Below are 23,998 nucleotides of genomic sequence, written 5' to 3'. Positions count from 1 at the left end.
ACGTCCACAGCTGCGTCCCTTGCCTACGCAGAAAAGGATCTGCTGGAACTCGTACCAAACCGCCACTTGGAACCCTTCGTCGTGGAAAAACAGCTGGCGAATCGATTCAGATCGATTTCGCTTGTATGCCTCCCGCTGGCGGATTCAAGTATTATTTGGTGGTGGCGGACACTTTCTCTCGCTACACTTGGTGCATTCCGACACGGTCCGACACTGCTATCTGCGCCGCAAAAGCGCTCATCTACAAGGTCTTCCTTCCCATGGATTTCTTGCCGAAACATCTACACAGTGACAGAGGTACCCACTTCTGCGCAAGCGTGATTGACGAAATGTGTAAGCTTAACCAGATAAAACATACAATAAGTACCGCATTTCACCCTCAATCAAACGCTTTCGCAGAAAGAGCGAATCGGACTATCAAAAACAGTCTATTCTGCATGGTCAACTCATCTTCCGGTCGAAAAACTTGGGCCGACTGCGTTCCCCACGTGATGCGCGCGCTCAATAGTGTGAAAAACAAAAGCACGAAAATTTCACCGCGAGAAGTTTGGTTTGGCCGAAAAAGTACTTTCACCCACTCTACTGGCGCAGAAATGACAGCGGAAACACCTCAGGTATTTGGTCTCAATGTTGGAGCTTTAGCGAAATCGGCGGAAGCCATTGTGAAAACTGCGATGGAGGCTGCTGACCGAGCCATGGAGCACAGGCTGAAAAACGAGCCTAAGCCGAGACCAATCCCGCTGGCGCTGTCGTGTACATTAAGCGAGAAAACCTGACCGACGCTAAAAGCAAGAAGGAACGCTGGGTAGGTCCCCTGAAAGCCGTTTCGAGCAACGACTGGGTCGTCATGGTCGAAGATAAGAAAGGACAACGTGATTTCATCCATCGAGAACACGTGGTTCACGCCGCAGAACGAAATCACGACTTACGCTGGATTGATTACTACGAGGCCGAGTACGTATTCCCACATTTAACCGAAATCGTTAAGTCGAAAGTCCCACAAAAATCGCCTGTTCCTACTTCCAAACCGATGGAAAAGTCCGGGTCGAAGTCGCATGGGGGAGGAAATCTTCTCAGGTCGCGTCGACTCCGATGGTTGCTATGGAAAAACCGCCAAGATCATCTCTATCACCTATTTTGGAAAGTAGACGCCGATTGGACATGGAAAATCTGGGAGATACAACCGCTACATCTATTTTGGACTCGTCGGTAGCTCCAGCCGAGCCGTCAGATCGCTGGTACTCTGGTGGTACTCTCTATGAAACTGCCGAGGACACGTCAGCTGATGCTACAGTGATTTCGGAGGTTGCTGCGCCCGATAATAGCCATATGTCAGTCGATAAACATAACTCAACAGTAGTTGAGGACTCAGCAACTGAAAACAGCAAGAAAAGAACCCGTCCAAAGTCTTCACCAGATCGTCAGTACTCAGCCGGCGCCGATCCGAATGCGACTTTAACCGAAGTTGGAGCAGCTCATCTCCCGAAACATACAAAACGAGCACACCGTGAAACGAGGCCCGTCGAACCTCTTAACATCGGCACAAACTCGGGTCAGTCATACGACTAAGCGCAAGTACTGCCCCACTCAGGTCCCCTATTCATCGACCGGGGCCTGAAAAGGTACGGAAAATATCACAGTTTACCGTCGCCGACGTATTTTGAGTTCTTCTACATGTGCAGCTACTCCTTCATGTCATCACCGCTCGGACATCACGAAAACTTCGCATCTGATTCAAGCTTTTTCCCAAAAGGGTTTTTAACGCGAATCAGACTGCCTCGACGTTTCGAACCTGCCATGTAACTCATCTTACGCTTATACTCCTGCAAAAATCACACACTTGGGCCTTAGAGGACGTTTCAGTCTCATGGGGGTATTGGGATCTTAGATTCGTTAGACTCCCTCGTCCCCTAAGGTCACTTGCTTATCTAGATCGAGCTTTGCTCGGTCGCCGCCGTGTATTTCTCTTCATTCGGTAATTCTCGCAGTTCGTGAATTAACCTCTATTTTACTCCAGCTCGAAATACAGACGTCAAAGATACTTTACTCGTTTTCTTCCTTCGTCCAGATATAGAGAGCAGGCAAACTACGCTAGAAGTGGGAGATTCAGCAGAAGCTAGGATCCCTTCAATCAACAGCGATGGACGAGTAAAAACGCCGATGAAGTGGAATGTCTCCGATCATAAATCCTCCGCCGTGGAAGAAGAATACAACCGGTTGATCTGGCGCGTCCATGAGGTCTTTGTGCCTCCAGACAAAGATCTCAAAGTTCTCCAGCTGAATCGTCTCCTCTACTGAGTCGAAATGAGCGTTTTTATGAGGAGGAGTCATTTCGCGCATCCACCAAAGTCCCATGTCCAGGGACCAGAATCGGCGGAGGTTATTAGCAACTCTGTAGCTGTTCCGAACTACAGTGGCGATGATCGAGCGAGTTCTGTAATCTGGCGCATTTTCACCCTACTCAAGCTCATTTTCAAGCTCAAATTTCAACATACCGCGAAGAAAATCAAAGAATGGAGAAAAACTCCCAGAAGGGAGACAATAGCTGCAAGCTTCCTCATAAATTCTCTGCCTGAAGTTCGAAATGAATAAAATTCAAGCTCCTGCAAAAATCGATTGAGTAAATATGCTCAAAAAGTCAACAAGGTCAAAAGTCAGTCCACAATCACGCCCAAAAGTAACACACTTTTGTCTGTTAGCAAATTGAAGAATACGAAAAGAAAGGTCAAGTCGATGTCCTCATTCATGAAGAAATCGAGCTGGAAGTTGAATTGAATGATGTAGCCCGATGATGTATTTGAAAAATCACACATGAAAAAAGATTATCTGTTTAGATTTTTTGAACTTGAACTAAAAATTGTTCGAATAGGAAAATGAAAGGTCGATGTAGAAGAAGGGACAAAAGAGAAGTTTAGTTATATATCAGTTAATTAAATTTCCTCGGCAAAAGAGGCGGTAGTGGAGATAGTTGACCGAGGAGTTCCGGCATCGTCCATTTCAGAGGAAACTGGAAAATGACTGTAAAAAGCCATTTGAGAAAAGGAAGCCATACCTTGGTACGCATTTAGCTCAGAATGGCTTGAGACTTTGCCAGCGACCGAAATCGCCTCTGAAATCAACGAAGAGTACTTTTTCCCGGAAAATATTTTTGAATTGGAAGTGATGAATTGCAGCGTCTTTTGCGAGAACATTTTCGCAGTGTCGACTTGGCCCGATTTCGCGTTGCAGAGGCAGATTAGAGTAAGCGCAGTAACGCGATCCGCGCAGACGAGCTCAAGAATTTCCAGCAGGTCTAGGATTGGCATCAGATTGTTGAGAGCTTCTGAAGGGAATTCTTAGACTAAGGGAATGTCTGTTGATTCTTACGTTCAAAGAGTTCACTTCTCAGCGCGCTTCTATATTTCTCCCTCAAGTCTCGGATGAGAAAGTCTTTCAGCGTACTAGAATCTCTGTACTTGAAGTCTCGTCCGTTGAGAATGTGGTCGAAGTACAACGCAATCAATTCTATCCTCTTCATGATGACCGCTTGATCGAAGTTCTTTCGAAGTCGCTTTTAGGAAATGGAATTTCTTCTCGCAACTCCGGATAGTGTCGACACATGTGCCGGTGGAATCGCTCAAGGGAGGAGTAGCGCGTCTGGAACGGGCGGGAGACTGAGGCAAATTCGATTTGATAAGCCACGTGTTTCGAAGGACTCTGATTGGAATGATAAGGTAGGATTGATAAGCGGAACTTACAGTTTCAAGCTTGTAGGTGACCCGGACTTGGACGTGTTTGTAGAGCTGCGTAGGTAAATTAGAATCTTCCGCCAGCCTAAAACAGCAAAATTCAACAGATCATTCTCCATCATAAACTGCACCTGAGTCTCCCAAAAGCAAGCTGATTGTATGCGAAGACATCTTCATCACCGTCATCTCCTAGCAATTCACTCTCGCCGAGGTTTTCCATGTTTTAAAATCCGAAAACGATGTCACATCATTTTTTTTATATCTTCAATGAGTTTATTTGATATGCTTGAATGAATTTTATTGAATGCATTTATTTAAATAGAATAAGAATTTATATTAAATAAATTGAACAACATTTGCTCGAACAGTAATTATCAAACAGTATTAAACTTATTGTTTAATTGATCAAACTAAAAAGTATTTGCGAGTATTGAAATGAAGAAGACTAACAGCATTTTTGGTCAGTGGCTGGATTTACAGAAAAACTTAAAATTGATAAAAACATAAAGCTTTCAGGCTTGAAGCTGATAGAAGAAATATTGGTATAAGGTCTGGAACAGCAGTTATTTTTGGAGCAGAAGTAGAACTATCGAAACAAGCTGGCTTTTTTTCCGGCTGACACCTTTTTTGAGCACCGTGAGTAAGAACTCTTGAAAGAATAACGCATGCAATGGTTGTGCCGCTGCATTAACAGAAGCAGTTACAGTTCGTCGTGCTCGCCTTTTGGGAACGAGTGGCGATGCTTGGACGGCTTGAGCTTCTTGAAGACTGACTCTTTTTCCAACGCGATTGTGGCTGAAAAGATTGTTGAAAACATGGAAGAGAATATTTATTAAGAAAGTTTGACACCAACTGAACAACACCAAGAGTTACCCTTCTCCCTAGGTTCGATTTTAATTGGCTGATGTTCTTCTTGAGCGACTGTACTTTCTGATTTAGTTTCAGAAGCAACAGAATTAGGATTACTGTCAGTTGTTTCAATACCTTCAGTAGCATCTTCATCTGGTTTCTCTGTTGGATCTTAAATTCAATTGAAACTGGCTCTTTTACGTTAGATTACCTGGTCCATTATGAAACTCTCGATGAAGCTTGCCGGAATTCAGGTCTTTGACAAATTGAAGAAGCTTTTGATCCTTGTGCGCTTCGGTGTAATCTGGATAGAGATACATGTGCTTGAAACTATCAATAGCAATGAGAGGACAGTCGGCGGGAGATTTTCCAAGATGGTGGAGGGGATGAGAAAACTGGTCGCAATCTGCGTGGAGGAAGTTTATGTTGCTCTAGTCTTCTTTTAGAAAATTATGAAAGATAAGATAGAATTACTCTCTGGCCGATGAGTGTGCGGGAAATCGTGTTGGAATATTCCTTCAACGATTTGGTGTCTTCTTTCTTGTGGAAGAGTATCAAGAATGGCAGTCCTTCTTCAGTTAATTCTTCTCCATTCAAAAAGGTTATTTCCCGCACAACTGGAACGCATTTATCATGCGCCCAATCGAATAACAGCTGATAATTTCGCATCGCGTTCAAAAAGACATCCTCCGAAACGGGCTGAAAACGTTGATAGAAGGAAAATAAATTTAGTTTGAATTACCGCGTTGCCGTTTTCAACATCTTTGAAGACGATATTTTCGCCTGTATGTCGTTCCGGATAAGAAACGTTGCCAAACCCGACGATGGCTTCACAATCGTCCTGGAGAACATTGGCGACTTTTGCGAAGACCTTGTACGTCTCCGAATCTTCTTTTTCAAAGTATCCAATGAGCATTCCTTTCTGCCGTTGGTCCTCGAGCTGTTTTGCATGTTCGAGCGATGTAAATTGTATTACTGGATCAACAAGCATGTTGTCGATGAATCTGATTGCATTTATTCACTGAAGACATGGAAGAGAACGACTCACTTTTTGAACTCAGCTGGAGATCGATTTCCGCGATATTCTCGTTTGAGAATTCGCCCGTTGTGGAATATCTTGATTGTTGGGTATTTGGAGATGTGGAATTTTTGCGCGAGGTCTTGTTGATCTTCGCAATCGACTCTTGCTAGAAGAACCTTTTTAGATTCAGCTGGGTAGGTTTCTTCTAGCACAGTGGCGGTCTTTTTGAGGATAGAAGAAGGGGGTCTGAGAATCGGCTATTGCTTGGTCATTATCCTTTCCTGTTCGAAAATCGGATGTAATTGTCGAGAAAATCGACACCAATCGGCATAAAAATTTACTAAAACGACTTCATACTCTTGCAGCTTCTTTTCGTTGAAGCTTTTTAGGTCCAGAACTGCTTCTCCGCGAGCAATTGATATTAAAAAATATAAAAATATTACAATTCGATTCATTCTTAATAAAATCGAATGTTTTAGGAGGATTGGAAGACATGTTATTCAAAGAAATCGTGAAGAAAATAGTGAAAATACGGGAATGTGGCAGAAAGTTTTAAGTTAATTGAGATAACTGAGAATTAGAGCGGAGAAACGAGCGGTTCTTTCCGCTCTTTTAAAATCTTGTGAATCTGATAGCGGCGGACTTCGAAGCCTTCTTTCACTTCATTTAGCGCTTTTTGCTTTTCTTCTTCGTACAAGCGAAGGAACTGCGTCAGCTCATGTTCCTGTCAAAAATAGAACAGTACTCTTTCAGCAATCTCTCACCTCAAAGTCGTACCAATCCGGCGTGTCCTCTTGTTGATCCTTCAGCCTAAAGCCATGACCGGAATGGGCACTTCCCCAAAGCAGTGTCAGAAAGAGTGGTCTCTCCAGCTCCGTCATTGGCCTGAAAAAATAGAATTCTGATTCTAAAACTTCAATACTTCAGAAAGTCTGAATCTCTCCGCTCTCAAGTGGAGCGGGAATTGAGCTAAAGTGGTCATTGTTCTACTAACCGTATAGTAACGTGGCTTTCTCCCTTGCGACCCTTCTGGATTCGCTCGCAGAGCATGAATTTTCGCGGGTCGTTTGTGATTTTGAACTTGAAAAGTTACATTTTAGTGAAAAATCAGTGATTCTTTTTCTACCTTTTGAAGAAGCGCCTTGACTACTTGACTAGCAGTTGTCTGGCTGGTCAGGTAAATTGCTTTGACTGTATTTTTCGGAAGATATTTCACTTCTGGTTCGTTCAAATTTCCATCCAAAACTGTAATCGGTCTCGTCAATTCCAATTCCACCCGAATGTAGCCAGTAAAACTGTAATCCTTCCGCAGTTGCATGACGAAAGAGTTCTTTACTGTCTGATTGTATCGTTCCAGTCTACTGGCTAATTGAGGATTAGAGAAAGTCCTTCTGATCGTGTCGAATTTTTCTTCAGGAGGTGATTTCATCAACTGCTGATTTTCCTAAAAACGGATGAAAAAGGGACAACAAGTAAAAAACTAACCCTCGCACTTTGAGGCTGATTCTGGCAGCTGAACTTGATTAGGTCTTTGCAGGGCTTGTGGCAGACGAGATTGCACGACTTGCATTTGTACAGTACTCCGAATGCAATTTTATTACTGTTCTTGGGTTCAAAAAGAAGGAAAAAAGAGGAAAATAGAACTCTTTTGAACTCGTAGCAAACATCGCAAAATGTTGGAGTAGGTCTGCTCTCAATCAACGGATGACGAACCGATATCATCTCATTTTTGCAAAAACTTCTTAACAACCCTATTTTAAGCCATCGCTTTTCAGAACTTCTTTAAGAATACACACTTTGATTGCACATTGAATGAGTATGAATGATGTAGAGTTGAAGAACATGGAAAAATCAAAAAAGATCAGGCGAGTTGAGCTTTTTCGACTATAAGATCGATTACATCAGCCTCCATTAATTCTCTTTCTAGCGCTCTCAGCGCCGCAGATTGTAGAATTTCGTCCGAAATTGTGCTCATGTGACTTTCATCTTCGCAATATCGCCAGAGAATGTGATGGAGACACGATAAATCGACTAAAAATGGCCTGTAAAATTCCATTTCCATCGTAATTTACCTTGAATCTGCTGTAATCCGTAAGAGCTAAAAGTCTTCAGTCTCACACTTTCGAGCATCGCCTTCAGCGCAATTTTAATAATGCCAGATGTGACTGAAATCGTTGTTGATTGCACAACATCGTAGATTTCAATTTTGTCCGTGAAGAGTCTTTGAATATTCAAATTAGAGCGCTGGGAAAGGGTTTCGATTCTCATGGAGCCAGAGCGGGTCGATTTGGCTGGGCGAACACCTTGGCGCATAAATTTTGAGCATTCTTCGTCTATTTTTCGAATTTCGTCGATGAATGTTTTGACTATCGGTCGGGGTCCTCGTGGCTCAGATGTATTCAGCCAGTCTACAGAAGCATAGCTGGTTAGATTGTCTGGAAATCTAGGAAGACTCACCCTTGGCCATGACGCTCCGATGAATAAGTTCAGCACAGTGGCAACCTCTGATGAGAACGAGCTCTTTCAGCGCGGCCGAGCAAATTTGACTGAAGCTGATTTTCAATCGATTTACGGTTTGGCGATCCTTGCGTTCGATACATTGGTCGACGGTTGTTTCTGACCAAATACTTGCTAAAGAAGAAAGGGGAAATAGAAGAGCTGGATGAGCTGTCTGAAGAGTTTTCTGGCAAAATGATGCGATGTGTTCAACTGCATCGACACTAGAATTCTCGTTCGAATACATATCGAAGATGCAAGCTTACCGGAGAGTTTTAGTCATGTCATTCCATTCGACCAAGAAGTATTCAATTTGGCTGTATGATTTCGACATCGTGAAGAATTTATCCAGTTGGTGTTGCGATTCTTGAATCAGATTTAAAATTGATGCATTTGTTGCTCCAGGAGACTCGGATTTCTCGATGTTTAAGATTTCTTCTTCTAGCTTCATAAACAACGATTTTTTGATCGAATCGTGTCGGATCTTCGCTTGATTGACGACGAGTTCTTCTGATCTTCCGGTCAAGTTGAGTTCTGGCAAGATTTGGGCGGTCGCGGAAAGCTTGGAATACCAAAGATCAAGGGACGTCGAAAGCTGGTCATCAGAGAGATCATTGGTCACGAGAATCTCAGAAAAATCATCCGTTAATTCTTCGAGAATATCGTTCACGTGACCTTTCAAGGATTGATGAGCGTGCTGTGCTACAAGGGATGATTCCAAATTCTTCGATTGAAAGATGTTTTTGAATGAAGTGATGCTCACGCAAATCTCTGCGAGGACGGCACTGATCTGAGCAGAAAAAGATTCCAAATTGTTGTTCTTTGCGTTGATTTTTTGATCCGAGTTTTTAAGAATTCTTGGGCGAGGGTCGATGTTTTGTTTTCAATCTCAAGTTTTCCCAATAACCGAATGCAGCGAATGAGTAATTCTTCCTTGCTATCGACGTTCGAAAATGGCTCCTCAAGTTTCTCCAGTAAAGACTTGTACTCCAGCTCGCATTCCTCTTGAATCGATTTGAAAGAAGGGTGATTCTCGTAATTCCTCAGCACCGAATTCGCCTTGACATAATCTTGCACCGCCGATTCAAAGTCTCCTTCTTCGATTTTTCGTTTCAGCTCTGCTGGGAGCTCGAAAAGAAACTGCATTTTAGTCAGAGTTTCTTGTTGCTCGACGAGATCGGCGACTTCTTCGCGGCAGGGCTTCATTTTCGAATTGAGGCTTGTGGAAAGTTTGGAGATTTGGGACATTTCGGAGACGAGCTCGTCCATGGATTTTTCTATGTCCTTGAAGTCGACCCTTATTTGGGAATTTTTACTGGTTTCTCGATTAGTGTATTTACCTCATTTGTTTGATGGTATCTGTTGCTTTGATAAACTTATTGTAGTTATCGTAAACCAAGCTCTGCATGCTCTGATCGAGAGTGCTTATTTCTCTTCCAATTTCCCTCTCTTTCTGCAGCAACGCAGCTAGGGGCATTTGCCGGAGAACGCCGTCAATAAACTGATCCTTTTGAAACTGACTCGAGTCGAGATTAAACTGCGGGTTCCGCACAAGCTCAGCGTTTTCACGCGCTTGCGATTTGTAGAAATCACGCAGCTTTGAGCGATTCCGACTTTCTGTCCGTTCCATTTTAAAATTCTGAAATAGAAATGAAAGATGATGGTTGTTCTCACTCGAGACCGTCGAATTGTTCGATAGTTTGCGTCACTAAAACAAGCAGTTGTAAAAGGCTTTGGGCGGAGGTTCTGAGAATACGGGCTTCTTCGGCTTCCCATGAGACTTTCAGCAGATTCCTTTCTACAGATATTTTTCTAGAGATAAGATAAGAGGGGCAGTTCTTCAGCTTTCGTTTTTACCGTTCAATATGCGTTCCAGCGCGAGGCTCTTCGTCTTGAATAACTGAATTCAACGCGATTTTTGCGTGTCTTTCAGTTTCAAATGGAATTTCTACATTCATCGAGTACATTCTTAACGAGTTTTAATAATATTTATCAATATACGGCGTTATTGCGGATTTCAGAGAATTCTCGAGTGCAGAAGACGTTTCTCACATATATTTCTATGATTTCTAAAGTCGTAATAAGCTTTCGCTGTGAATTCACAATCTTGACATTCAAAATCTTCAGTAGAATGAACTGTCCGAGTGTGTTTATTTAATTCACTGGTCGAAGTAAATGATTTAGAGCAACTATCGCAAATAAAATTTTTAATATTGAAGTGCTGACTCAAGTGGTTATGTAGCTCTTGAGGTTGGTTACATTTATATGGACAATAACTGCAAGTAAGAAGCTTATTTTCATGGACATTGAGATGTCGGCGAAGAAAAAGAAGCCTACTGAATGAGTTTTTGCATGATGGATACGGGCAAGAATGGTACCCATATGCAGTTGGCTTCTGCCCATGTCCGTGAAAATGGGCTTTGTGACGATTAAGATTTGTCTTTGAATAGGCAATATAAGAGCAGTCAACATGGCCGCACGCTACTTCTGTATAATCATGAACAGAAATCATATGATCATGAAGACATTTTTGACTAATTCTAGTCGTAAATTTGCAGTTTCTTTCTGTGCAATGAATATCGGTCTTGTCTTTATATTCCCAGTTGAACGATGTTCTGTGCTCGTAGAAAAAATCAAGATGCTCTTCTGGCAATCCAAACCGCTTGGCAATTTTCATGAAATCTTTTGGAATGTCGACAGTCTTCGGTTCAGCTTCTATTTCTTCTTCTTTATGCGCCCTTTTCTTCGCTTTCAATGGCTCCAATTCTATTTTCTTTCTCTCAGGCGGTTTCTGTATTGCAAAGCTGAGTTTCACGGTTTAATAGCGCCTAAAAAAGACATTGACGACACTGAAAAGGGAAATTTCGTACCATTTGAAGTCGAGGATTCATTTTCTTCCTTGATTTCATCATTCACTTTCTTCTTCTGTGTCTTCTCTTCCAATTTCTTTCTAGCTTGAGTCTTTGGTTCCTCTGAGCTGGCTTTTTTCGATTGACGCTCTACTACAGTTTGTTATTTCAATAATTAAAAATAAAACAGTACCTTTCTTTCCCTTTTCTTCCAATCCTCTTTCAAAAACCTTCAGCACTTCCAAATGCCCATTCCTTTTCAGATATTTCTGAACGAAACGCTCTTCCTTACTCAGTTTCACTCGTCCCATTTCTATAAGAAAGGGTTTTATTAATGAATATTAAAGGTTTATGAGTCAGAAGAATAATGATGCACTAGAACAGAGCCTCCTTCGGCTGGCCGCGTGGCCTAATGGATATGGCGTCTGACTTCGAATCAGGAAGTTGTGGGTTCGAGTCCCATCGTGGTCAAAACTTTTTGAACCGCGAGTTCTCTTTCTCATCCCTTTCAGAAAGATGTTTGATTCAAGAAAGAATAGGAAACGTAAATTTGAAGAAGTTTCATATAACTTTATTTTACTTTGTTCAGCTTTGGAAGTTGAAGAGAATGAACAGTTTTTTGCGCAAAAGAAGGATTTTTTTAGGACATTTTTAGGTCATTAACATGTAATTAAACTCGATTGAAAGAAAAGATCCAGAAGTAGCAAACAAGAGGAATGAACATTGGACAAATTATTTTACATTGAACAAAAATAAAGAATTGAGGATTCGGAAAATCAGGAAATTTAGTTCAATTATTAGTTCCGTAGTAGCAGTGCTGTGCAGTATTTAACGATTGCGAGCGCAGAACTTGTCTTTCTTGAGCGCGCTGTTGCTGATGAATTCGATTGATTTCCTCGTTTTCGCGTGCTTCGAGAGTGTTGAAGATTTCGACAAGGTTTTGCTCTCCGACTTCGAACTTTGGGCGATTTTCGGGTTTTCTTTCGTAGCATTTTTTCATAACTTCGCGGATTTCATCCGGACAGGATTCTGCGCCGACGATTTTCTCCGCTCCCTGAATCATTCAATTAGATTTATATTCAAAACTTTCCTTGCTCTACCTCTCTAGGATTGAGCCTCGTCAAATCGGGCTTCATCAATCCAGCACCAACGCGGAAAATAATCTTCTCTTGCCTCAGATCCGGTTTTGCCGCGTAAGGAATTTCCCCAGCAAATATTTCGTACAAAACGCATCCGAACGCGTACATGTCCGACTCGTGCGAGTACGGAGCTGGCGTTCTGAAGAGTTCTGGAGCCATCCATGGAATTGAACCAAGAGTTTTGTCGCGAAAAGATCCGCCTTTTGAAGAACCGCGGGCGGCGCTGGTCGTTGCCAGACCAAAATCGCCGATTTTCACGGATCTTTTTGCGTCGGACTGGAGAAAGATATTTGCAGATTTGAGATCCCGGTGGAGGATTCCGACGGTTTTTGAGTGGAGATAGCCCATTCCCTAGACAAACATCCATGATAGATAAATTACCATAAGAATTTTTCGGGCAAAAAAATTTTTTTTGAGATATTGGTATATTCTGAAAGCCCGTAAAAAGTTATACAGAATCATCAAATTCTAGGGTCAGATGACGTCATTATGACGTCATTGGGCTGATTTGGAAATTTTGTGTTTGGAACGCTTTTTCGAGCCGAAAACGTTTTTTAATTTTATTTTTCTCGGCGGATTCGGATTTTCCATGAAAAACTACGTAGGGACCCGGGATCAAACCATTGAATATCAACCATTACCGACCGGTTCAATTTTTGAAACCGGCCGGTTCGAAAAATAAACCTCGGGTCCCTACGTAGTTTTTGATGGCGAACAACATACCATCAATAGGAAAATCTATTTCCAGCAAAAACCGCCTCAAAAAGCGTTCCAAAGTTTCATGAATTAGGAGCCTTTTCGGACATTTAATAATCATAAATGACGTCATACTGACGTCATTGAGCCCTAGAAATTTGGGAATCGACTAATTTCGACTTGGGCTTTCAGAATATGTTCTTATCTCAAAAAAATTTTTTTCGGCCAAAAAATTCTTATGGTAATTCATCGATAGTCTTTTTAATGAAATTCTTAACCAAAATGTAGTTTCAGGGAAAAAGCAAAATTGTAGCTTTTCAGTTTTTTACCTGTGCGATTTGGCTGGCTATACTGATCGCTTCCAATCTCGTCATTTTCTCGCACTTGACATGCATCCTTTTATACAGCGAACTAAACCCTCCTTTATCATCAATTCTACTAGAATCCACGCTACCTCTCGCACCAAGACATAATGATCGCAAGTTTACTCTTTTCCGGCTCGCAAATATATGCCATAAAAAGGATGATATATTCGTGTCTGGTTTTTCGCAGCATTCGAACTTCGTTTTCGAAAATTCTTACTTCTTCGTCCGTTGGATTTTTGCACTTTAATTCTTTCACCGCAACTGGCCCATGCCATTTGGCTTTGTAGACGACGCCCCAGGTTCCTTGACCGACTGGGTTCCAGTCTTTGACCTATAAAAAAGAAGTGTGCTTATCTGTGTAAAATACTGAGTCTGGGCTTGCCAACCTGTGTAGAAGACTTGAGTCAGGGTCTGAAAGATCTTTACCGAAAAGCTGCGTAGAAGATCTTTCCTACCCTGACTCAGGTTTTCTTCATAGCTTGCCGAAGGCAGACGCTCATTTTTGGGTCTGTAGAATAAGAAGAAACCCCCCAAATCAAGCTGGAAAACTGACCTCCTCAGAAGAAGCCTTCCAAGTGTCCAAATCGTTGTTTTCCTCTTCCTGTCTTTTGTAAATTCCGACCGGGTCGTCAACCGATATGCACGGCTTGGTGATGTTATTGTCTTTGCACTGAGTGCAGACGATCAGCCCGCAGGTCTTTCTCTTCTCAGGATCCGAATAGCTTGAAAAAAGAGTCGAAAAAGGGTTGAAAGTTTGAGTTCTTACGTGCACTTCCAGAGCTTTCGGGGGAGGGACAAAAAGGTCTTTCCGCAAACAGAGCAGTTTTTCCTCGATTTCTTTTTGACGACGAAACTGTGAGTGTAAGGAGCAACGCTTCGCAAATAAGCCTCATCTGTTGTTTTCAGCCAGAGCTCCGAATTTGCGTATTTAATTGACGTCTCGTGCCAGTTTATTAATTTCTGAAGAGTTTTTTTTATGAAGAACGAGAATTGAAAACTTTCGATTTACCCGTTCTTTCTTTCCAGCAGAATCAAAAGTGTGCATTTCAAGATGGCTTTTTGAAAGATCAATCGAGCAAAAGCGGTTATTCATTTTGCAAACTTCTTCGATCGTTTTTTCTTGGTGCGACGTCACATTGCAAGTTCCATTGTGCAGGTGAACTAAGAAACGAATAGTTTTTTAAAACGAGAAATTGAAATTACTTTCGATGGTTTGCGCTCTCTGGGGCATTTGCGATTCTTTCGTTTCGCGAATTTTTTCGATCTTGTGTTGGTAGGAAATGATCAAATCATCCGCTCTGTTGATGTCGTCCATGACCTTCTCCAGCGCCGCCTTTTCTTGCGGATCTGGATTGACCGCCAGATTCTTTTGGAGAGAACGGTACGTGTCCTGCAGGTCTTTTTTGAGACACACTTTCTCATGGACGATTTTCAGGTAATTGTCGTACTGCGGATCTTCCGTCATTTTGGACACGGCTGCGTCCAGTTCTTGGAGATTTCTAGCTGTTTCTGTTCCTTTTCGATAATTCTTAATAAGAAGTTTTTTACTAAAGAGCCTTCTGACCCTGACTCAGGTTTCTTACACAGGCTGCCGAGCTCAATCTTCTGCATGTGAAGTGAAACAAGAAAGCAAATCGATTTTTAACACGACATGGTATGATTTTTATTTGGAACTGATTTGACTTTTTGTAATTGATTCTTTTAGGAGTACAGTGATGAAAAGAAAAATGAAATAGAATAGTTGAACGCGAAGGAAATTTAAATAAATAGAAGGTATTTTTATTGCTTGAAGCCTGCGACCATCATTTCTTCGAATTTATCGAGCGTGGCGTCGTCTTTGGCGAAACAGAAGCGGATGTAGTTTTCGTACTCTTTCTTGTGGCCTTCGCTGTAGAAGGCGGAGTTGGGAATCGCGGCGATTTTCTTTTGGCGGCACATCCAGCGAACAGCTAGAAAACGAAGCGATAAAAGAATCGATTGAGCAGTGGGCCAGTACCTTTATAATCCCACGGATCATTGGAATCATCTAGTTCCGCTTCTGGAATAATCTTTGCCAAGGGACTAGCATCAGCGATCATAAAGTAACCGCCATTGGGAATGATCGGCTTCATTCCAACGCTTTCCAAGATTTTCGCCATCTTTTCCCGCTTTGGCTTGAGTTCGACTTCGGTAAGAGTTCTGAAGTACGAGTCTGGGTTGTCTTTTGGGTGTCCATCGAAGGGACGCTCCATTTCAAGGCGGAAGGATCGAGCGCACGCTTCTTGGAGCGGAGTGGCGCAGGTGTAGATTGAGTTTTGCCAGACAATCTATAATAAATGCATGAAATAAATAACAAATTCTAGCGCTACTTACCTGCATGGCTTTGATGAGATCTGGTGGGCCAATCGACCATCCGATTTTCCATCCAGTGCAAGACCAGGTCTTTCCTGCCGAACCCATGGTAATCGTTCTTTCGTACATTCCCGGGTAGTTTCCAATTCTACAAACATTCTGTTTTCAGCTCTTTCTTGAACGACTTTACCTGAGATGAGGCTGGGGATTGTAAGCCAAATGCTCGTAAACTTCGTCTGCCAGACAGATGATATCGTTCTTGATGCAGAAATCGCAGAGCGCTAGAATTTCGTTCAATTTCTTTCTCAACCTTTTCTTTCCTGACCTTGAATTTCTTCGTGAGTGAAGACTTTGCCGAGCGGATTGTTTGGATTGTTGAAGAAGATCACTTTCGTCTTGTCAGTAACCAGCGACTGCAAATGATCCATATCGAGCTTCCAGTCGTTTGCGTCGTTCGCTTTTCCAGCTGGTTTAAGAGGAATGAACTTGGGAGTTCCGCCGGCGTAGCGGACCATTGGGGCGTAGCAGTCGAAGAAGGGCTCGATGATGATCGCTTCATCGCCAGGGTTGATCAGAGCTGAAAAGAACAATGAAGAATGAATTTTTTCTTGCTAAAAAAATTTGCTGTCAGTCGAAATATACCTTGAGTAGCGGCGTAAAGAGAGTAGTAAGCTCCGACCGTGACCAAAATTTCGTTGTGGACGTCCAATTTTCGATCAAACAGGGGTCCGTAAAAATCTCCAAGAGCTTGGATGAAGGGGGCGTGCCCAAATCCACGGGTGTACTGGTTGTTCAAATGATTCTCCACGGGAATGCTCGACAATCCGTCCATCACGTGCTGAATCGGCGGGAAATTCGGAAATCCTTAATTTGCTCATTATAAGCACATACAATGTTATTACAGACAGAGCAAATAAACGCTAGAAAAGCCGCTATATGCTCTTTACTAACCCTGGCCGACGTTGAGCGCCTGATTCTCCATGGCAAGACCGACGAACTCGACCCAGACATTCTTCTGTACATCTGGATTCTTGACTCTGTCCGCCAAATGCGACATTTCTCGAAATTCGCTCTGCCGCGAAACTGTGCGCTTCACGATTTGACGCCCAAGCATAAAAAATTACGAACTCTGAAAACACGAATCGCGTAAAACAAATAAAAACGCCGATTTCAAAATTTAAAAGAAAATAAAAGAATATCAATTTAAACAATAAAATGCTAATAAATGAATTAAAAATGTCTTTTATCGAGAATTTTTTAATTAAATTTAGTATTTTTATCAAAATAATTAAAAAAAATAGACTTTTTTCTCTCGAAAGAAATCAATTAAAAAGACTGGAGGAAATTCTAGCGTTTTCTTTTTCGGAGTTCTCTATCTGACGAAATATTTCTCATAAAAATGGAAGGTGCGGGGAGAATCACCTTTTTGGTTCGTTCTGAGTACAGCTCCCCGCTGATTGGAGCGCACTGCCTTTATAAATTTGGGGAGCTGGAGATAGGCTTTCTCTGCTAATTGCTGATAAGTTATCACTGATAAGAAATCAGAATTAATAAAAGAGCATAATAATAAGATTCAAGATAATTTACCTGTGGGGAAAAGCTGAGTCTGGGCCTGGTACCAATATTTTGATAGAAAAAAGGGTTGAAAATAATTTTGAAGGGATGAAACCTATACGGTTAGGTAGAACTCGGCATGAGGATCATTTTTCTGTATCGCGCGCCAAGTTTCATTTAGGGGTTTGCACGCGCGCCGTGTGCAAAGTTCTGGTACGCTTGAACGATTCTAGGGTAGAAGAAGAGCAGGATGCATGACATGTTATTCAATAAATTCATTCAAACGCAGTATTTCCTTTTAAAAATTGAAAGAAAAAGAGCCAAGTCCACGGCGAAAAATCAACTTTGGTCGTGAATAGACGCGCTAATGCTGAGCGTATTTATGAAGCCCTCCAGTTTTGTGAAAAGAAAAATTTTTCCGGAGGTGCGTCACTTAGACTTGAACAAAGCGGCCGTGACAATGAAGACTTGAAGACTTGAACAGCCAACGAAAAAAATAAAGCCCCAGCAGCTCAATCGTTTATCGTTCCGCGCGACTAATTACAACCTTGCCCAGGTCCCAAAGAGTCCACTTGAGAGATTTCTTTTTCATCTTGAATCAGCTCTTCAGGAAATCAATGAAATGCTTCTGAAACGGTTAGTATTTTTGTTTTCCGAAATCAATTTATTCAAAATGATTGAATTGGCTTATTTTCGAAGAATTGACAGAGTGACGACCTTATTTGAAATCGCCAAAAGAAAGAGTGATTTTTGAGCAAAATAAGGGTGTCACTACGTTAAATCTTTACCGATACAATTCAGAATCAGAATTCAGTAGATTCCTCCAGTTAACATAGTGACACCCTAATTTTCGCTGTGAAAGAACTTGAGAAATGATCACTCCTTCTTTCGGCGAATTAAAATAAGGTCATCACAATGTTGATTTTCGAGAAAACAGGCTCATTCAATCATTTTCAATCATCAGTCGTCTCCACTCTTGTTTATTGCCAGATCTGATTAGGATTTTACATCATAAACTTGATAATTCATGTAGTAAAAACACGCTACTCTTATTCAGTAAACTTAGTGTCAAACAACTAAAGCCGTCGATTGACTTATTCCAAAGCCCTCATTGAATAATTGACATTTTCACTTCGCTCTCACAGTTGCGAAGGAATTTCGTTGTGCCTTGGGGCCTACTTGAAGCTCTAGCTCCGAAAAATATCACTTCGATCAAAAGAGGAGGGTTGAAAAAAAAGACCGAAAAAATAATTGCTATAATTGGTGATCATCAAAAAATCACCTCGATACTCATTTTCCTGTCATAGGTGAGAAACGATCAAACCAAGAGACAGAGCGCAGAGCACGAGCGGAATTACGAGCATCAAAAAACATAAAATTCAAAAAAGAGCCGAAAAGAAATAAAAAGAAAAAAGAAGCGGGAGAAAAAAGAGACATATTCTTAGAAAAGAAGATGATCAGAAGTCTGAGACTGCTGTTCGTCTTATCATTACAGTTATTACAAGCAGAAGCAAAGAGATGCGAAGAAGGATATGAAAAGATCGATGGAGTTTGTGTTGATAGAAATGAATGTACAGAAGAACCGGATGTTTTTTCATTTGATGCAGGTTAGCGTTCGTTTGGGGTCCTTAATTGTTGATAAAAGATTTTTATTGGACGCAAAACTGTCAATTATTTTTAGGGGTTTGTCCTGATGATCGGAAATGCACAAATACAGAGGGCTCATATCACTGCAAAGAATGCGCTGATGGATTTGAACTTGATCTGTTTTACGGAAAAAATTGCTACGACATTGACGAATGGTAACATTTTTGGGTTTCTTTTCCCTTTTTATTTTTCATATTTTTAGCAAGAGGAACCCCTGTGGCGAGCACGGCGACTGTCAAAATACCCTCGGAAGTTTTGAATGCAAATGCCACTCCGGATTCGCCAAACTCGAGGACTCGGACGTTTGCCAGGACATTGACGAATGCGCGGACGAAAATGGCGGGTGCGATCATTTTTGCGAGAATTCCGCGGGCAGTCACACGTGCTCATGTCGAAGTGGCTACGAGCTGGCGAGGAATGGACGATTATGCTTCAATATCAACGAGTGTTTTACCGGGACGCATGAATGCGATGATAATGGGTACTGCAAGGACACGGAGGGCGATTATGAATGTGCCTGTAAAAGGGGATACGAACTCGTAGAAGACAAAAGAACTTGTCAAGACATTGACGAGGTAAGTTTCTCGCTTGAAGAACTCATCATTCGATCGATCTTTCTAGTGCTGGAATGATCCCTGCGGCGAGGGAGCCCAATGCACCAACACGCTAGGAAGCTACGAGTGCAACTGCAAACCCGGGTACAGAGATCTCATCACTGGATGTGAAGACATCGACGAATGCCAAGCTTTTACCTACCCCTGCGCCGAGTCGGTAAAGTTTCTTTTCAAAAAATAGAAAGGGGGATATTTTGTTTTAGGAAGTCTGCACAAATCAGCCAGGCTCTTTCCGTTGTTCTTGCAAAGAAGGCTGGTTCATGGACGGAGATTCTTGCATACAACAATGTAATAAAAGAGACAACCCTTGTCCTAGTGGCCAGGCTTGCAAGAAAATCGACGGCGTCAGAAAGGTAAGCCCCCACCTCTTTCATCCCTTCTTTCTTCTCCTTAGTGCGTTATCGTGACAACAACCACGACGACAACGAAGACAACAACAGCCAAATCTACAACGAAAAAGGTACCGCAAACAACCGAATCAACGAATCCGACCACGATAGCATCGACGACTGCGACCGAGAAAATACTCGGCCTGCCCAAAGTGATTTTCTACGTTGCCATTATTGGAGCGAGTATTTTGCTAATTGGCGCGATTGTAGGCATTGTGTTGGCCGTTAAAAACTGCCGCAAAGATTCAGGCTATGATTACTCTTCCGGGATCAAAACTAGAGGAGCATCAATGCCTATGCACAGGTATAAAAAATAACTTGCAATGTTCGACTGAACTTTCTCGAAGACCAAGTGACGGACATGGATTCATGCCCTCGGACAACACTCTTGGAACCAGCTATTCTGGCCGGACAACGCTACCTCACGGGCAAGATACGACCAGATCCGACAGCTTCAGACCGATTCCGCCCAGAACAAAACCACGTTACATGAATGACTACGAATACCAGTAATTTAAAAGTCCCTTCTTTTTGCAATATTTTCTTCAAAGCTTCCAACTTTCAAAATCACGCTGCACTTTTCTGTACAAAAATAAGAACGAATAAAAGCTTCACCAATTCCACTTCGCCGATAGCGTGGAAATTATATAAGAACTCAGCAAGAAAAAAGTTTGCCCGGTGAAAATAGTAAATCTTTTATCGAAAAAATTTTATGTTTAAAATAGTTCGTCCACCGCCTGCATCGGCAAATATCACTTCGCTCTAACAATGTCGCTCGCAAATCGCTTCATAAGTTCCTCAATATTTATCAAGTGTCAAAAAGACTTTTTGACAAGGAAAGAGATTCTTTCTGTTTTTTCTCCTGTGAGGGGAGTGGGCAAAAACAAAGTCCGAAGAGATGGATTATCTCTCTCCAATCAGTCCTGGAGGTAACTAACTTTCTTGATAGTAGTAATGATTTATCGGGGGTAAACATCGTTGAAACCGATTTTCAAATAGACTTTTTTCTCACAATTTGCGAAGTTCTCGGCTCGGGAACCTGTGTAGAAAACCTGAGTCAGGGTCTGAAGGTCACTTTTCAATAAAGATTTTCAGACCCTGACTCAGTTTTTCTACACAGGCTTCCGAGCTCAGCTCATCAGGGATCAACCTATATTTCAGGCGATGACTGTAGTGAATACACACCAAGCACGAAAAATTACGACGACAGTTTGAACGCTGCCGATTATGGCGTTATCGGTGGGTACTTTGCAATCGTCATATTCACCGGCCTCGGAGTCACGATTTATTCAAATCGGCAGCGGAAGAAAGCCGGGGCTGATCAAGAAGCGAGCGACTTCTTTCTTGCCTCGCGATCGATGTACTTTATTCCAGTAGCTGCGTCACTCTTTTCGTCAAACATCGGATCGGGTCATTTTGTTGGCTTAGCAGGAACAGCAGCTGCGAACGGCCTCGCCGTCGGAGCCTTTGAATGGAACGCGATGGTGATTCTCTTGGTTCTTGGCTGGCTCTTTCTTCCCGTTTATACTGCCGGAGGGATTTCTACAATGCCCGAATACTTGCGAGAGCGTTTTGGAGGCCAGCGAATTCGAAGCTTCTTGGCCGTTTTGAGTCTTCTCCTCTATGTCTTCACCAAAATCTCAGCCGACTTATTCGCCGGCTCTATTTTCATTCAAGTCGCGTTGGGCTGGGATATTTATCTCTCTGTCATTGTCCTCCTTGCTATCACTGCTGTTTACGCCGTTACTGGAGGATTAAAAGCGGTCATTTACGTGGAGGGAGTTCAAACAATTATTATGGTTGTTGGTGGATTCATTCTTCTGTTCATGGGTTTGGCGGAAATTGACGGAGGCTTCAGTGGTTTGTTTTCCAAGGACTACCCTTGCTCTGCGCCGCAGAATGACAACAACTTGATCGTCAACGGCACGGAAATTTCCGACGAGTGTTTGTACCCACCCGCCGTCTGGAACAACATCATTCGACCGGCCGATGATCCAGATTTCCCCTGGCCCGGTGTCGTCTTTGGAATGGCGGTGGGCTCCATTTGGTACTGGTGCTCGGACCAGGTCATTGTCCAGCGAACGCTTTCGGCGAAGGACTTGAGTCATGGAAAACTTGGGTGTGTTTGCGCTTCGGTTTTGAAAGTACTCCCGGTGTTTTTGATGATGGTGCCAGGAATGATTTCAAGGTAGCCGCGAAATCGCGCCATTGAGGAAGTCGTAAATCGGGTATTTTAGAGCTTTGTGGCCTGATGAAATTGCTTGCACAAACGCGGAAACTTGCAAGGCCTTTTGCGGCACTGAAAGTGGCTGTACAAATGTGGCTTATCCAACGCTTGTAATGCGCATTTTGCCGAATGGGCTCAAAGGACTTTTGCTCGCAGTCATGCTCGGTTTGAAAATTGATCATTTCTTGTTTTGGGTTAATTTTGTTTTCAGCGGCACTGATGTCATCATTAACGGCGACGTTTAACTCTGGCTCTACCTTGTTTACGATGGATATATGGAAGCGCTTCCGTAAACAAGCCGGAAACTTGGAGTTGATTTTGATTGGAAGGTTGTTTATGCTTGTCCTCATCGGTAAGTCAATCTTTTTTTTGCAGCAGAAAATTTTTTTAGGTATTTCGATTTTGTGGCTCCCATTCATCGCCAATTCCAACAGTGGACAGCTGTTTGTCTACATCCAGTCAGTTTCAAACTTCCTCTGCCCGCCGATCGCTGTGGTCTTTACCATGGCGATTTTCTGGTCGCGGACAAACGAGCCGGGCGCGTTTTGGGGAATGACACTTGGCCTTATCGTTGGCTGCACTAGAATGATGCTTGAATTTACATCTGCCGAGCCCGGTTGCGGCGAGGCTGATAGCAGATCATTGGTGCTCGTCAAGTAAACACCAGTTTAGCTAATTATGTTTAAAGTTTAGCACGTTTATGTTTTGGCAGGTGCAAAATATTGAATCGTGTAATCATTGTTTTAGGGTGCATTATTTGCACTTTGCTTTGGTTTTATCCGCGTTTGTTGCGATTGTCACTGCCGTCGTGTCACTACTTACACCACCTATTCACCCCAAATATGTGAGTTTATTGCTAAACACGATCTAAGAGATGATAATTGATCATTATTTAATTACAAATTCTGTAGATTCGTCGTCTAACTTTCTGGAGCCGCTTCCATCCAAAGCCCCGTGTTTCTATGTCGGCAATTTCAAGGCAACGACACGAAATGGCAGAAATTGTCTCACCCAAAGGTACTTTTTTTTATTGTGTTGTTGTATTTTCATTTCAAACTGAGATTGACAGTGGTGCAGATACAACTTGGTTTTTTGTTTATTCATTTTGCTGTGGGCTTCTAAATTAGACGGTGATTAAAATTTTGAAGATGTTCATTTTAAAATAATAATTCGATGAAATATTTTATCGTGTAGTCAATAGATAATGATTTATATTTATTAATGATTTTCGATGATTAGTGGCTACGGGTGCGTCAAATTCGTTTATTTTCGTTTTTTCATTTTATTCCTCATTCTCTTCAGGAATCAAAATTTTTAGCGAAATTTCTATTCGAAATTCAAATTGAAATCTGGTTCAATGTCTCCCTCTTATATCCCCCTGATAATGATTGCAATCATTCTTATCATGACTTATATCGACCCATATATTGGTTCAATCTAAATCAAACCATTCGCTCTTGAATTCTTGAAATTCTAGCTGCACTAGAAATAACCCTTCATTTCTAGTGGAAATCCAGCAGGAAGAAAAGAAAGGCCTCCGCGCTCGAATCCAACGACGCTGGTTCAAAAACGAAGTCGACCCCAACAAGCAAGTGAAATACAACATCGAAGGCTTCTCGATCGTCGAAGACAAAAAATGGGAGCGCGCTGCGAATATTGGCGCAGTCGCGATAACGTGTTTGACGTTTTTCTTGTATGGCTTCTTTGCTTAGGTTCTTGAATAAATTATTGTTTTATATGCTAATTCAAGTTCAGTTGCATAAAATAATTTGCAAAGGAGAGTTACCCTAGTTATCGTGAAAAAGTGAGTTGGACTGTTGTTAAGTTGCCATTGGCCAAACTACCATATTTTTTGCAGAAACAAGATTCTGGAATTCTAGTTTTATATTTTTCTAATTAGTCTAACAGCAAGAGCAATCGAATGTGCCGATAGTTTTGTCTTTCCATCCTATTCTTCGGGTCGCAGACGTAGTAGCACCTACAGTAGCACAACAGTATAATGACAATAAGAAGGATGAAAAAGGCAAGACAAGCTCCGGTCAATAAGAAAATCATCTTTTTCAATTTTGGTCTTCTTTCGATTCTCTTTCTCT

General features: G+C 42.1%; 8 protein-coding genes, 1 long non-coding RNA gene and 1 other non-coding gene across 15 annotated transcripts; 3 read left to right on the top strand and 7 right to left on the bottom strand.

Moving 5' to 3' along the window:
* Window positions 1–2,777: 2,777 nt before the first annotated feature.
* Window positions 2,778–3,992, bottom strand: LOC145703244 (uncharacterized). The gene is made up of 5 exons (XM_081780579.1): window positions 3,860–3,992; window positions 3,738–3,813; window positions 3,367–3,696; window positions 3,053–3,322; window positions 2,778–3,007 (listed from the first exon to the last, which is right to left on the bottom strand). The coding sequence occupies exons 3-5, from the start codon at window positions 3,515–3,517 to the stop codon at window positions 2,931–2,933; spliced, it is 498 nt and encodes a 165-aa protein (XP_081636705.1). The 5' UTR covers window positions 3,518–3,696; window positions 3,738–3,813; window positions 3,860–3,992; the 3' UTR covers window positions 2,778–2,930.
* A 100-nt stretch (window positions 3,993–4,092) lies between these two features.
* Window positions 4,093–6,050, bottom strand: LOC145702205 (endoplasmic reticulum resident protein 44-like). Of its 2 annotated transcripts, none has more exons than XM_081779415.1 (6): window positions 5,626–6,050; window positions 5,320–5,581; window positions 5,052–5,276; window positions 4,789–5,008; window positions 4,602–4,748; window positions 4,093–4,523 (listed from the first exon to the last, which is right to left on the bottom strand). In XM_081779415.1, exons 2-6 carry the CDS (start codon window positions 5,566–5,568, stop codon window positions 4,429–4,431), a joined length of 936 nt encoding a protein of 311 aa, XP_081635541.1. In that variant the 5' UTR covers window positions 5,569–5,581; window positions 5,626–6,050; the 3' UTR covers window positions 4,093–4,428. The 2 variants fall into 2 exon arrangements, with proteins under 2 accessions (XP_081635541.1, XP_081635543.1); XM_081779417.1 differs by having other exon boundaries at window positions 4,713–4,748.
* Window positions 6,051–6,080: 30 nt separating this feature from the next.
* On the bottom strand, window positions 6,081–7,341 carry LOC145702206 (ras association domain-containing protein 1-like). 3 transcript variants are annotated; one of them, XM_081779419.1, is made up of 6 exons: window positions 7,260–7,335; window positions 7,084–7,199; window positions 6,725–7,042; window positions 6,593–6,678; window positions 6,363–6,483; window positions 6,081–6,322 (listed from the first exon to the last, which is right to left on the bottom strand). In XM_081779419.1, the coding sequence occupies exons 1-6, from the start codon at window positions 7,318–7,320 to the stop codon at window positions 6,176–6,178; spliced, it is 849 nt and encodes a 282-aa protein (XP_081635545.1). In that variant the 5' UTR covers window positions 7,321–7,335; the 3' UTR covers window positions 6,081–6,175. The 3 variants fall into 3 exon arrangements, with proteins under 3 accessions (XP_081635545.1, XP_081635546.1, XP_081635544.1); XM_081779420.1 differs by having other exon boundaries at window positions 7,084–7,203; window positions 7,264–7,335; XM_081779418.1 differs by having other exon boundaries at window positions 7,084–7,341.
* Window positions 7,342–7,384: 43 nt separating this feature from the next.
* Window positions 7,385–9,744, bottom strand: LOC145702207 (vacuolar protein sorting-associated protein 51 homolog). Its single transcript, XM_081779421.1, is given in 6 exon segments — window positions 7,385–7,629; window positions 7,671–8,006; window positions 8,056–8,318; window positions 8,361–8,968; window positions 8,971–9,391; window positions 9,435–9,744. Coding segments are annotated over 6 exon segments (2,088 nt in total). The 5' UTR covers window positions 9,725–9,744; the 3' UTR covers window positions 7,385–7,459.
* Window positions 9,745–10,100: 356 nt separating this feature from the next.
* On the bottom strand, window positions 10,101–11,258 carry LOC145703613 (uncharacterized). 2 transcript variants are annotated; one of them, XR_014134369.1, is made up of 3 exons: window positions 11,137–11,258; window positions 10,965–11,096; window positions 10,101–10,922 (listed from the first exon to the last, which is right to left on the bottom strand). It is a non-coding gene; the product is annotated as an uncharacterized LOC145703613 (long non-coding RNA). The 2 variants fall into 2 exon arrangements; XR_014134370.1 differs by having other exon boundaries at window positions 10,965–11,093.
* Window positions 11,259–11,341: 83 nt separating this feature from the next.
* On the top strand, window positions 11,342–11,414 carry TRNAR-UCG (transfer RNA arginine (anticodon UCG)). The gene has a single exon. It is a non-coding gene; the product is annotated as a tRNA-Arg (tRNA).
* A 44-nt stretch (window positions 11,415–11,458) lies between these two features.
* On the bottom strand, window positions 11,459–14,691 carry LOC145706038 (uncharacterized). The gene is made up of 8 exons (XM_081783551.1): window positions 14,347–14,691; window positions 14,153–14,304; window positions 13,910–14,103; window positions 13,697–13,865; window positions 13,233–13,474; window positions 13,108–13,189; window positions 12,044–12,433; window positions 11,459–11,997 (listed from the first exon to the last, which is right to left on the bottom strand). The coding sequence occupies exons 1-8, from the start codon at window positions 14,606–14,608 to the stop codon at window positions 11,734–11,736; spliced, it is 1,755 nt and encodes a 584-aa protein (XP_081639677.1). The 5' UTR covers window positions 14,609–14,691; the 3' UTR covers window positions 11,459–11,733.
* Window positions 14,692–14,777: 86 nt separating this feature from the next.
* Window positions 14,778–16,624, bottom strand: LOC145706040 (kynurenine--oxoglutarate transaminase 3-like). Its single transcript, XM_081783553.1, has 7 exons — window positions 16,426–16,624; window positions 16,117–16,338; window positions 15,800–16,051; window positions 15,665–15,755; window positions 15,496–15,622; window positions 15,140–15,449; window positions 14,778–15,092 (listed from the first exon to the last, which is right to left on the bottom strand). Exons 1-7 carry the CDS (start codon window positions 16,586–16,588, stop codon window positions 14,923–14,925), a joined length of 1,335 nt encoding a protein of 444 aa, XP_081639679.1. The 5' UTR covers window positions 16,589–16,624; the 3' UTR covers window positions 14,778–14,922.
* Window positions 16,625–17,530: 906 nt separating this feature from the next.
* LOC145706039 (uncharacterized) lies at window positions 17,531–20,295 on the top strand. The gene is made up of 8 exons (XM_081783552.1): window positions 17,531–17,664; window positions 18,336–18,635; window positions 18,710–18,830; window positions 18,878–19,250; window positions 19,297–19,446; window positions 19,493–19,642; window positions 19,684–19,982; window positions 20,026–20,295. Exons 2-8 carry the CDS (start codon window positions 18,482–18,484, stop codon window positions 20,189–20,191), a joined length of 1,413 nt encoding a protein of 470 aa, XP_081639678.1. The 5' UTR covers window positions 17,531–17,664; window positions 18,336–18,481; the 3' UTR covers window positions 20,192–20,295.
* A 187-nt stretch (window positions 20,296–20,482) lies between these two features.
* Window positions 20,483–23,649, top strand: LOC145702277 (sodium/mannose cotransporter SLC5A10-like). Of its 2 annotated transcripts, XM_081779497.1 has the most exons (8): window positions 20,483–20,607; window positions 20,840–21,866; window positions 21,916–22,070; window positions 22,117–22,257; window positions 22,297–22,561; window positions 22,653–22,749; window positions 22,817–22,922; window positions 23,412–23,649. In XM_081779497.1, the coding sequence occupies exons 1-8, from the start codon at window positions 20,577–20,579 to the stop codon at window positions 23,615–23,617; spliced, it is 2,028 nt and encodes a 675-aa protein (XP_081635623.1). In that variant the 5' UTR covers window positions 20,483–20,576; the 3' UTR covers window positions 23,618–23,649. The 2 variants fall into 2 exon arrangements, with proteins under 2 accessions (XP_081635623.1, XP_081635622.1); XM_081779496.1 differs by having other exon boundaries at window positions 22,117–22,561.
* Window positions 23,650–23,998: the final 349 nt, after the last annotated feature.

Source organism: Oikopleura dioica, chromosome PAR, assembly GCF_907165135.1.
Source record: "Oikopleura dioica chromosome PAR, OKI2018_I68_1.0, whole genome shotgun sequence".
Classification (NCBI taxonomy): Eukaryota; Metazoa; Chordata; class Appendicularia; order Copelata; family Oikopleuridae; genus Oikopleura; species Oikopleura dioica.
This window is presented reverse-complemented; position numbering and strand designations above follow the sequence as displayed.

Bases quoted from the DNA above. Each gene is read 5' to 3' on its own strand.
- LOC145706040 (XM_081783553.1), bottom strand. From the start codon at position 16,588: ATGCTTGGGCGTCAAATCGTGAAGCGCACAGTTTCGCGGCAGAGCGAA. The intron at 15,623-15,664 runs GTAAAGTCGTTC...GAATGTTTGTAG, and splicing joins AATCCCCAGCCTCATCTCAG to AATTGGAAACTACCCGGGAA. The intron at 15,093-15,139 runs GTACTGGCCCAC...TTCGTTTTCTAG, and splicing joins TGATCCGTGGGATTATAAAG to CTGTTCGCTGGATGTGCCGC.
- LOC145706038 (XM_081783551.1), bottom strand. From the start codon at position 14,608: ATGACGGAAGATCCGCAGTACGACAATTACCTGAAAATCGTCCATGAG. The intron at 13,475-13,696 runs GTCAGTTTTCCA...TCTTTTTTATAG, and splicing joins GGAAGGCTTCTTCTGAGGAG to GTCAAAGACTGGAACCCAGT. The intron at 12,434-13,107 runs GTAAAAAACTGA...ATGTTTGTCTAG, and splicing joins TAGCCAGCCAAATCGCACAG to GGAATGGGCTATCTCCACTC.
- LOC145706039 (XM_081783552.1), top strand. From the start codon at position 18,482: ATGATCAGAAGTCTGAGACTGCTGTTCGTCTTATCATTACAGTTATTA. The intron at 18,831-18,877 runs GTAACATTTTTG...TCATATTTTTAG, and splicing joins TGCTACGACATTGACGAATG to CAAGAGGAACCCCTGTGGCG. The intron at 19,983-20,025 runs GTATAAAAAATA...ACTTTCTCGAAG, and splicing joins GCATCAATGCCTATGCACAG to ACCAAGTGACGGACATGGAT.
- LOC145702205 (XM_081779415.1), bottom strand. From the start codon at position 5,568: ATGCTTGTTGATCCAGTAATACAATTTACATCGCTCGAACATGCAAAA. The intron at 5,277-5,319 runs GTAATTCAAACT...CAACGTTTTCAG, and splicing joins ATGTTGAAAACGGCAACGCG to CCCGTTTCGGAGGATGTCTT. The intron at 4,749-4,788 runs GTAATCTAACGT...ATTGAATTTAAG, and splicing joins AGAGTTTCATAATGGACCAG to ATCCAACAGAGAAACCAGAT.
- LOC145702277 (XM_081779496.1), top strand. From the start codon at position 20,577: ATGGATTATCTCTCTCCAATCAGTCCTGGAG. The intron at 21,867-21,915 runs GTAGCCGCGAAA...CGGGTATTTTAG, and splicing joins GTGCCAGGAATGATTTCAAG to AGCTTTGTGGCCTGATGAAA. The intron at 22,923-23,411 runs GTACTTTTTTTT...CTTCATTTCTAG, and splicing joins AGAAATTGTCTCACCCAAAG to TGGAAATCCAGCAGGAAGAA.
- LOC145703244 (XM_081780579.1), bottom strand. From the start codon at position 3,517: ATGAAGAGGATAGAATTGATTGCGTTGTACTTCGACCACATTCTCAAC. The intron at 3,323-3,366 runs GTAAGAATCAAC...AATTCCCTTCAG, and splicing joins GAGAAGTGAACTCTTTGAAC to AAGCTCTCAACAATCTGATG. The intron at 3,008-3,052 runs GTATGGCTTCCT...GTCATTTTCCAG, and splicing joins TGAGCTAAATGCGTACCAAG to TTTCCTCTGAAATGGACGAT.
- LOC145702206 (XM_081779418.1), bottom strand. From the start codon at position 7,320: ATGATATCGGTTCGTCATCCGTTGATTGAGAGCAGACCTACTCCAACA. The intron at 6,484-6,592 runs GTTAGTAGAACA...CTATTTTTTCAG, and splicing joins GAAAGCCACGTTACTATACG to GCCAATGACGGAGCTGGAGA. The intron at 6,323-6,362 runs GTGAGAGATTGC...TATTTTTGACAG, and splicing joins CGGATTGGTACGACTTTGAG to GAACATGAGCTGACGCAGTT.